At 46.7% G+C, this 11,016-nt stretch overlaps 1 protein-coding gene across 1 annotated transcript; it reads right to left on the reverse strand.

The window, feature by feature from the left end:
- Positions 1-7,241: 7,241 nt before the first annotated feature.
- On the reverse strand, positions 7,242-10,641 carry LOC116401366 (importin subunit alpha-1-like). Its single transcript, XM_031879726.1, is given in 12 exon segments — positions 7,242-7,484; positions 7,582-7,731; positions 7,857-8,039; positions 8,190-8,423; positions 8,537-8,800; positions 8,923-9,017; positions 9,132-9,375; positions 9,377-9,401; positions 9,488-9,576; positions 10,014-10,154; positions 10,243-10,362; positions 10,620-10,641. Coding segments are annotated over 11 exon segments (1,572 nt in total). The 5' UTR covers positions 10,300-10,362; positions 10,620-10,641; the 3' UTR covers positions 7,242-7,394.
- Positions 10,642-11,016: the final 375 nt, after the last annotated feature.

The following is an 11,016-nucleotide window of genomic DNA, read 5'->3' on the forward strand; positions in this document are numbered from 1 at the left end:
TATCAACCCGTGTCCGTCCAGGTTTAAACAGAGCTCTCATCATGTTGGAGAATTATTCTCAGGTTACCGTCCTTCATCAGACAGCTGGGCAGCAACGCCTCCGTTTCTGGGGGGAAATGAACCGACGGTGGCATGCGTGGATATTTCTCAGAGCTAATGAGAGCGAACTTGCTGAGTGATCTCACCTGGGCACACCGCTGAGCGACGATAATAATCACAGACATCCCAACAAACAAACACAGCGGGGAAACGGGCCTAATGCCAGAGCTTGAATCGCAGATCAAGCGTTGGAATGGGACAGGAGAGGCCTCTCCATGCGGACTGCTCCACCTGAACCCTCCAGAGGAGTAACACCGACCGGTATAATGACAGAAGAAAATGGCTCTGTTGTACCAGCGCACACGGGTGTGATGGTGGACCACCACACGTTTCTGAAGAGATGTTCCGAGACGGGTAATGAATGTGCGTGGGGGTTGCGCTGCTGTCACGCCTGCCATTACTGAGCAGCCAAAACCTGCAACCTGCCCTTAAACAGTAGCTCTACTGCTCAATGCGTTTCTGTAAGTTTAGCTGACCTTTCAACCGGACGTTGTGGAGTCTGTGGACCCTGGAACAGATGGTAAAGCTCTGGGTAGTCCTGCACTAAATATGATTCACTTTTCCTTTTATATAAATTTACTGTAGACTGATTTTTGACACCTGCCAGCATGTACTTGGTTCTCGTCACATGACATGCGGTGTGCGCTGCCGCGTTCAAATAGTTGAACCTTTCTTTAAATCTCGGAGCACAGCCAGCGCCCCCTGAAAAATAGCCGATTTGGAACGCTCTCACTTTTGAGCGTGCCTTCCGCACGTCTACATTGACACCAATGCGCAAAAAACAACAACATTTTAATAGCCCCTTAAACTCCACTCCCCCAAATTGTTTTCATGTACAGACTCATGTGACATCATTTGAGGATATTGAGCAGACTTTGTGCAACTCCCTCTGGAGTCACGGAAAGCTGTATAGAACTGTTTCACATGTGCGTTGTTACAATATCACACAGTGCATGTTTTCTTCATATTATGCAATCCAGACCGACTTTAAATGCCCTTCGTTTTCTGCAGACTAACAGGGTTCTAGCCTGACATTGGATACGCATGCAGCCGCCTCTGATAAAAACAAAAGTTTCTAACTTCAAAGGGAGCACTAGTTTGGGAAATAGGCAAGAAATAAGAGGAGCAGCATGGAGAACCTCCGGGCAGGAGTGATAGGATAACATCCTGCGGACCAGAAGGAGCTCCCCTCCCTCACACTCACTGCTAATCCAGTTTTGACCCATTAACCACCACAGGCAGGTTAACTGAGCCGGCCTTTGAAGAAGGTCTTTCCCAAACCACCCAGCAGGATTAGCACTTCTCCGAGGCCAACGACTCACCGTCTGCACTCTTCTCCCTCTGACAGAGCTACTGGAGGCCAGTGTAAACATGCAGGACGGCACAGTGTATGGATCCCACGCTGAGATGTAAAGTCTCATGACTCATCCTGGCTGAATACACCATACTAATTGAAATTCTTTAGGGACTGTTATTAACCGTGGCTTCCAGCGTACCGACTACAAAAATGCAGATAAAGAGAGAAGTTCAGCTGCACTGTTGGAGCACCAGGAGGGTGGAAACAACGGGACAAAGGTTGGAATTTGTACGTCACAGCATTTATTGATAAGGAGTGGAAATACAACGCATTGTTATACAGTAAATGAAACCACCAAACAGTATGAAAATAAATTAAATGAGCTCTATCGCAGCCACCTACAACATTAAAATGCCTCTCACATGTTACTGCAACGATAATAATAATAAACATATAAACAACAGTAAACAGAGAGCACGGCAGGCCATTCTCTCTGCTCTCTCAGGCTCCGAATGAAACAGGATGTGTGGATACGGGAAAATATTATCTGTTGTTAATGTTACAAAGCAGCCACTCTGAAGCCACGATGCTCTGCTCAGCAGGAGGAAGAGACGATCTCCCCAAAACCACACAGGCCGCCCACAAAGCAAACCCCTCGGCCCGCTGTTATAATACAGTGCCGGGACAGTGCTGTAAGCACACGGGACACCCAACGTCCTGCTGAGTAACAGCATTTCTTCACTTTATTATTACAGGGGAACCTCAAAAGGGGGGTTCTGGGCTGTTCTGCTCACCACCTGTCAGGGGTGACGTTTGGACAAGTGTTGGGGTCTAGGGAGCACTTCCTCTTTGAGAAGCTTCTTTCTCTCTCTCTCTCCCCCCCCCCCGGCTACATCTGGTCTCCTCGGGGGCCGTTGCTGGCGGCGGTTGAGGGCAGCAACCGCAGAAGGCTTTGTCCTCATTGAAGAGCAGCTGAAGCAACAGGAAAGCCGAGCCCAGTCGGTCAATTAATTGATGGAACAATTTTAAATTACGAGGAGGCTCTTGGCAGGGGGGGGATGTTTACAAATGACGTGCGATGATTGCTCGTTACGTTCGCCCTTTGACTCCTCCACTCCACGGGTTCTTCTCTGGTCCTTTGCCGCCGTTGTATTTGTTTTCTTTCACGTCTTGTTGAAACGTTTGCTCAGAGTGCACGTCCACGATGAGCCAGTAGAGCCAACAGTTCCCCACGTGCAGCTAATCACCGTGTATTTACCATGTATCCTGTCTGAACACCCAGATGAAGCCCAAATCACTTCCATACAGCCACTCTGGTTGAAAAGGGCTCCAACTGAGACCACATGAAGGGACTAAGAGGCCACATTAAAACGGTCTTGATCACCAGGCCCGGGTGCCTCCGCAGCCCCATCTGTGGGGGGTTTCTTCTTCGATTACCCAACAGCCAAAGAACCCCCCCTAATCTGTAGACTACAGTCAGACCAAGCTGCATTGAAAAAGCGAGGACTCGCGCAAAAAAAAAAAAAAAAGGAGAGACCTAAGCCTTTCACTCAAAGCCGCACAGAGGGCCAGTGTGAGACCCCGGGCCTTTGTTGCATCTTCAAAATAAGTCTGCTTTATTCTCAGGCAGCATCTGTGTCCATTCAACCGCCGGCCCTCTTACAAGGGGAAGGAACGGGGACAATTTGCAACTATTTAATCACAAATGAAAGCACTGACCCTCTTATTTGGAGGATCGGCTGCAGCGCGGCGAAATCCTGTTCATTTGCAACAGCGGCTGATTGACAGAAAAGACAGACAGCGACCCACAAAGAGAGTGCATCGGACAGGAAAAGAATCAGTGATGAAGCTCGGTTAGTGTGGGTGGGAGTGGAATACGCTTTGGACTTGTCTGCTTTGGACTGGTGGGGGTGGGGCTTACAGTCGGAAAGAACAGGGGTGACTCAGAGAGGAAGAGGTGGGAATGCGAATGGAGAATTCGAGGGAATCCCACTGAGATAGCTCTCTTCGTTAGTCTGCAGCGCGCCAAAGAATTCAGACGAGCAAACCATGTGCTGAACAGGTCACATGTGAGCTCTGAGCTGATACACAAAGAAGGCCAATCAACGCCCAGAGTCTGAATCAGAGCAGAAAATCAATCAAACATCAAGTTCATTTATCAGTCCGTTGCACGTCTTTCTGGGCAGGAAGTGTATGCAAAAGGGGTAAAGACAGAACGTCGATGACTCTCTCCGATTCTTTTTAAGGAGTCTGATTTCACTTCTGTGTGGCGGACAGCTTTGTGACTCACAGACGGATTGAAAAGGATGCGTTCACTTGTCTGCAATCACATTGGAGGGAACCAACTGTGACTTGGCATCCAGCTGCGCGTCGTTAAATTTACAGTTGCACGAAAAGGCGGTGCAAAATGACACCGGGAGCTATGTCTGCAAATTCACGAATGATTAGACAAAAAGCAACGAGCCACACCGCAATGATGCAACTCCTGGCCGGGCGGATCATGACGTGTCGCTCCATTAGCTGTGTTTGTGTGTCACGTAATTTAGGAGTGATCTGCTGTCAAGTATAATTGAAACATGTCCCCGCATTGTCAAGGGACAATTCTCACCCCGAGTGTTAGTTTTAGCAGCTCGTTCGCCATATTTTTCCAGTTTACTAGATGGCAAACATCTGCAACATCTGGTTCAAATGGATTGGGGGGGGGGGGGTGTAAGCAAGAAGAGACGCCTACAGCACAAACAGCTACAGGCCTGTTTAAATGTAGCGACTCATCATTCGCAACCTGCCAGGAAGCAGATTCATCTGCAGCCGTGTGTCAAAAAATCTACCCGCCAACTTGCAGCTACGATGTCGCAATGATACTCTGTGGGCCCATTAGTCCCCACGCAGCAGTCTAATCAGCCTGGTATACACAGCTGGGCAGCGCTAAACAAAGACACACATAATGACAGTGTGTGTGTGTGTGTGGCAAAATTCTCTCTGCTAGACGCGTGGACTTGGGCTTCGCCTCCTTCCTACAGAGCTTCCTTTCCTGCGCTGCTCTCCAGCACAGAGCTGAGCATGTGGATGACATGGCACAACATTACGTCATTCTGAAAGACATATACGCCACTGCAAAGATGTACAGACAGAGGATCGTGCAAAGGGAGTAATAATGTTATGCTTTAAGAGGGGTGATATTTAGTCTGGGGGGGGGGGGGGGCGTTCCGTCTCACTCAAAAGGAGAGGTGGTCGGTGAGGTCCTGCTCTCGCTGTTTGTCACAGCGTGGTCTCACATTCTCAGCATTCCACCAGGAGACCACGGAGGTCCGTCTCCAGCTGCAGTGACAAACTAACTAGATTTAAACATGAAAGCTATGCATACACCCCCCCATACTGCACATGCTCTTATATATGATGTATATATGATTTTAGGAATGCTGGGTGGCTATTTTTTATATACAATTCTTCTCATTTCTTATTGACCCGTGAATGACTTCTAACAACTATATAAAAGAAATGTAGCTGAAAGCTTGATGTACTTGGCCATCTTGCATCTCCAGCTCATTAAAACCCCTCCTGTCCTTCCCGACGTATTCCGATCAGAAACAGCACCAGCTCAAATATTTAATTTGGGCACTCCTGATGGAAGAGGCTGCCATGGAATTAGTTTCAGGTCAGACCCTGGACATTACATCAAAAAGTGCAGCTGTCGGCCTCTCCTCCCAGTCAAAACAGTGGGCTCTCATGTAAACCTTTTTGGCTGTTTTTGTTGAAAAGACATAAACCAAACAGCTGAGAGGGGGAGAAGAGAGGGTAACGCTGTAAAAGTATGAGCTCAGAGCAGAACGCTTTTTAAAAGGATGCAGTTACAACTCAATGGTGAGTTGTTATAAACACAATAACAATGAAAGGAGGCAGCTGTCTGTCTACCTGTCTGTCTGTCTGTAGGCAGCTATGGGACACTGCTCACTGTTCAGTTGCAGACTTGTGACCTGTGGAGCTGGCTGTCATCTCTTCCGAGGCTGGTCCTGCCATAAAGGCTCGATTATAGCTGTCTGGCAGGCTGTCTGGCTAAGCTAACGTCGGCTAGCCAACTTTAAGTGAGCCCGTCTGTCAGCACAACGGGGTGATAACGTTAGTTAGGCAGCTCTCTTCCATTGCAGATATATTTATCTATACATGTTATAGGTTAAGTTGACATGCGAGATGCGCTCCCACGTTTTGGTTCCATCAAAGCGACACAACCCCCTCAACGGCGGAGCAGCACAATATATTAGGCTCAATACTCCGGGACCCGTGTTATGGCTGGTGGTGGTTACTGGCGACAGTCACAGGGCTAAGACTATTTCCAAGAACAATAATATCCACATTTAGCCGCATCTACTGGTCCACTCGGTCTATTTCCCAATATTAGCTAACATTCGGGAAGACAACTCATATTTAAAATGCACTGTAGCGGTTTACAAAATCGTGTAAATCACGGGAGAAAGAACCGGCGGCAAGCCAACTCCATGGCCCATGGGAGCTGTTCCCATCCAGCACATACACGGAGCCCCCCTAGCTAGTGTGTGTGGGGGAACATACTTGGGGGATTTAAAAGCGTTGCTAGCTACCTGTTAGTCGCAGCTTCACGGGGCCATTTCGCCGGACTCCTTGGTTAGACATCTCTTCTCGGTTCCAGCCTTCACTACTCGTAATAAAAACGTGTCGTTAACTGTAAAAAAAATAAAAATAACAAGGTTTATCAACCTCTCCGCCAGTTTTAGACAATAATGGAGTCAAGGCATTGTGGCCCGGATGTGAACTGAACTGCCATAGCGATCGCTCACAAATACGAAAAATTTGAAAAAATAAAATAAAAATAAATCGCGAGTGTAGCAGCGCTGCAGAGCGCATTTACTACAACCGGCTTCTCCCCGGTGAGACGTACAAACGAGCAACCGTGGCGACGCTGTAACGCGGGGTTCGTCTTCACATCCTCGGTCCTCCTTACCGCTCAACGAGAGTTGAACTGTTGAGCCCTCCGGTGTGGATCCCGCTTCAGGAGGCTGCCCGGTGACGACAACACCACTTTGTGAGGGGGGGTGGGGGGCATTTCTCCAACATGTGGCACCTCACTGTAGTTCACACACTGGCCCCACTGTGTCCTCGAGCCGTCCAGACTTTTTACTTTGATGGCTTCAGTAAACACAGCTACCTGTGTTTGACCGTTTAGGACTTTTTACAGGTGCGTAGACACAATCTACACATGTCTGGCCCCCTTCTACAGCCACAATTTAATACATGGCATCTATCACAAAAGCGGAGGTGCCACCAGGAATATGCAATTGATAGTATGACATTTCCAAATGTAGCACGTTGCTGGACCATGTTGCATTGCATCAGGTTTAAGGAATAGCTTGACATTAAATTTAAAAAAAGTTAGAGGTTTAAGTGCCAGACTATTTCTTGACAGAGTAGTAATTTCAGCGAATACGTGTTTTTCCCATAAAGTCAAACTACTCCTGCTAACATTTTTGTAGGACAAATCTGTGGTGTTATTGCTGGTATGAAGCATGAAAGTACTCACTGAGGCAAGAAGCTGAATTCATGTAAAGTGCCTCTACTTTTTATTGGCAGTTACTGGAGTAAGTAATAAGGTCAATTTGGTCAACAGATGAGGTAGAACTGAGTCAGGATGAGCAAGCACCACTGATGACATCACTCAGAAAGAAACAATTTTTTTGAGTACACAAGTATCATAGATATGCTAATGTCACCAATTACTGTAAATGCACTTCTGTTCTATTTTGAGAGTACTCAGACAGAATCAACACAAAGTCAATGCATTTGACAGTAAGAAAAGAAATGTCAAAACCCAACACATGATCTGATAACTTTATTTACAATCATGTTTCTTCTGTATTAAAACAGTATGTACAATACATACAAAAGGAACTCCACAATCACATGAACAAAAGGACAAACAGTAGCAAAGAGGAAACAGTAAAGTTGAGTAGAGGTATTAGAACGTCATCTAGAAATTGAAAGTGCTCTGGTTTTCACTGATGTTGAATGCAAAACCATCATCGGTTGCTTCTGGGACCACACTCTGCACCACCTCCTCCTTTAAAGAATAATAAAAAAGAAATATTAAATCATTAATAGGCATAAAAAGTAAATTTGAAAATAATTCAGTTCAAACATCTTAAAAAGACACGTACCTCGTCAGAGAAGTATTTCTCAATGAGATTGAGGGATGCTTTGTAGATCATCTCATTCTCATGAGACTGCAGAGCCTCGATCTTGTCCAGTCCGCCCAATTCTTCCACCATTAGACTCAGCTTGTCCGACTCCCCAATTTTATCCCCGGCCTGGTAGGCGAACACACAGAAGCAGAAGCATTTAACAGCCATCTAGTCACCAGCAATGATAATTAATTGTACTTATCAGATCGGGCAAATAACGCACATCTGTATCCCTCCATGAAAACACTCACCATGAAGATATTGGTGATGGCATCCAAGATGACGAGGACAATTTTGCTGTCCTTGGAGGAGAGGAGATTCAGAAGAGGCTCGAGCACATTGGCTTGTACAAGGTAAACCACCTGCTCAACGGTGCCCCCACTGGTGAAGTTTGTAACAGCCCACACAGCCTCCTTCTGAGTTTTGTAGTCTCCCTGCAGAGAACAGACAAGGGCAGGATGAGCCACATAGACATGACATGAAAAGTTAAGAAGACTGATGTAGGAGTGAGTGTTTAAATGCAGCTTATTTGTAAAATTATAGTTCTCTAATGAATGAAACAAATCCAACCGGGAAGAACAAACCTGCACAAGCGTATTGACCAGGTGTGGAATGATTCCCGAGTCGATGACCTCCTGGATTTGGGCGTCCTTCCCTGCTGTGATGTTGGACAGAGTCCAGGCTGCCTCCTTCTGAATGTTGGCCTTCTTGTGGCGCAGCAGCCGGGGGAACATGGTCAGGGCCCCGGCATTCAGCACCGCCTGGGTCTGCTCATCCGTGCCAGTCACAATGTTGCCGATGGCACGCAGTGCTGGGGTCTGAGAGGGGGACGGGGGTCATTCTACGGCCTGTCAGAACCTGAGGAGTTGCCTCAGGGAGCTGGAACAATGTACCAAAGTGCGCGCACACACACAAGGATTTTTATACGTACAATGACGGGCAGCTCTTCAGCACCGAGCAGATTCACCAGGCGAGGAATTAAGCCGGTCTGGACCATCACCTCGATGCGGTCATTGGAGCCGTCTGTCAGGTATGAAACGGCCCAACACGTGTCGGCCAACACCTCCCGGTCATCGTGGTGCAGCAGACGAACCAGAGCGGGTAGCATCTGTTGGACCGCCGTTATGGGGGGGGAGGGGTTCTTGTTGCGGCAGAGGTTAGACAGCGTCCATGTGACATTTCTCATGTAGCCGGTCTGCAAAGAAATCAGGTAGAGGAGAAGGCATTGGTTTGACAAGAGGCAGCAATATGGTTGAGTTAGAGCACCCCCTAGTGGGTGAAGAGGATAAATATGATTATTAATAAAAAAATACTTACACTGAATACAGACAGGTCAGGGACCGCCAGCAGACTGAGAAGAGGGGCCACAGCGCCATTTTTAATGACCCTGTCTCTAAGAGCCGAGCCATCACCTAAAAAACAATAAATATGTACGACTGTGCTTCCAACGACGCAGTGATGACAGTCCAGACAGAATAAATTAATTTTAAAAAAAAAAGAAAAGATAAATAAATTCTATCCGTTACCAGCAATGTTTCCAAGGGCCCACACCGCTTGCTCGCTGATGTGCTGGTGGTGCGATGTGACCAGGCTGATGAAGGCCGGGATGCCGCCACCCTCAACCACAGCAGCGGTCTGATCACACGTCCCAGAGGCAATGTTGGTCAGAGCCCAGGAGGCCTCGAACTGGATCGGCGGACAGTCGACCAGCCCCAGGAAGGAGACGAACTTGGGGATCAGGCCGGCACCGATCATCTGGTTGATGGGGGGGGTTCTTGTCACGAGACAGGAGCTTCCTGCATTTGGGGCGGTACGGTAAAAGTAAGTCACCATGGAGGTAGTCGGTAGATATGATTGTGATATTTAATGAAGCGTCATTAACCTGGCAGCCTGTGTCGCCTGGAGCTGGGACTCGAGGTCGCTGCTGTTCACTCCTGAGAGAATCTCCTCAACCGTCCACTGTCTGGCAGACTGCCAAAGGTCACACAAGAGGAGTTATGATTTAAATAAAAGTATACACAGAGGAGGTGGACAACATGAATTGCTGTACATTACATGCAAACAGATGCAATATTCCTGCTAGCTTTATGAATGTTTTGCTTTTTATTATTAAGACTGCCTGAAAGAAGTTGGTTTAACTGAAGTAATACAAGGGTGGGGTTTTTACACTGGCTCCTCCCATTTTGTCAAACTTTAATTTTGTACATTATCTATGTTAAGACAAAATATATGTAAATTCAGTAACATTAATCAACCCCCTCACACCGCATTATATTTGTAGCTACCGTATTTAATAAGATTAAGTGTCTTGTGCAAAGTGTTCACCACCTTCATAGAAAATAAAAAAACAATATTGAACAACAGAATAAACATTTTCCTAAATATCTGATTTTTAAAAACGGGCCTACCAGGCAGTTCTGAGTCCTTTCCTGAAGGGGAGAAGTGGCCTCGTCAGGAAACGCAGACACATTTCTTCTTTTGAACATCTGGTCATCTTTCTTCGCCTTGCGGAGCTCCACGTTCACCTCCACTCTCCTGCGTCGAAGTTCCTGAGTTCGTTTAAAGTAAAGTCACATTGTTAGGTTTTAAACTGCAACTCGCGGATATCTGATGCTAAACGTGACGTTTTGTACTCACATTAGCATCTTTGCCTTTGTTCTTGAACTTGTTCAGACGTTCCACGTTCTCAGACATGGTTTTTTTCAACTGACGAGGAGGCGTAGTAGCAGTGAAAACTTGTGCTTTGTAGAGTTATTCCTGCGGACAGAGCATTTAAAAAAAGAGTTAGCTGGTACAAAGTACTTCGAGCCACCTCGTGAGCAAGCAGCGCGACCAATGACAAACACGTCAAACTGAGCAGACCGTCGGTTTGACATTAAATTAGGCCAACTGACAGCTCGCTGAAGATGAATATACAATACGCGTCGTACAGAAAATCATAAAAACCTAATTATTCAAATATAAAACAATATTCCTTTAAATACAACTACATAAGCAGTTGACACGCGCTTTACCTGATCGTCGCGCAAAGGGTTGTGGTACGCAAAAAGTGCCGCAACAGACCTTTAAATTCCTGTAACAAAGCCATCTGATTGGTCCGTTCGAGCGAACGCATCCAGTCGCCTCCGTTCATTGGACCGTTTCAAAAAATCACACAGCACACAGGAAATGTCGTCACTCTACGGAACTATCGCGATATCTCCTTTGCGTTTGAACAATACTATGTTAAATCTGACTCTGGGTCGGTATTTTTGCCGTTTTTTCAGTCATAGACTGTATGTACGTGTGAGGGATGAGCTGTTCCTGGATCGGTGCATTCCGGTCCTGGTGTGACGAAGTCTTAAAAAACGCATCCAGTTTCAAGTCCTCCATGTAACACATTCCTAAGTAATTGTAAAGAACACGTGTCTT

Source organism: Anarrhichthys ocellatus, unplaced genomic scaffold (genome assembly GCF_004355925.1).
Source record: "Anarrhichthys ocellatus isolate YVR2014 unplaced genomic scaffold, GSC_Weel_1.0 scaffold399, whole genome shotgun sequence".
In the NCBI taxonomy this organism is placed as follows: Eukaryota; Metazoa; Chordata; class Actinopteri; order Perciformes; family Anarhichadidae; genus Anarrhichthys; species Anarrhichthys ocellatus.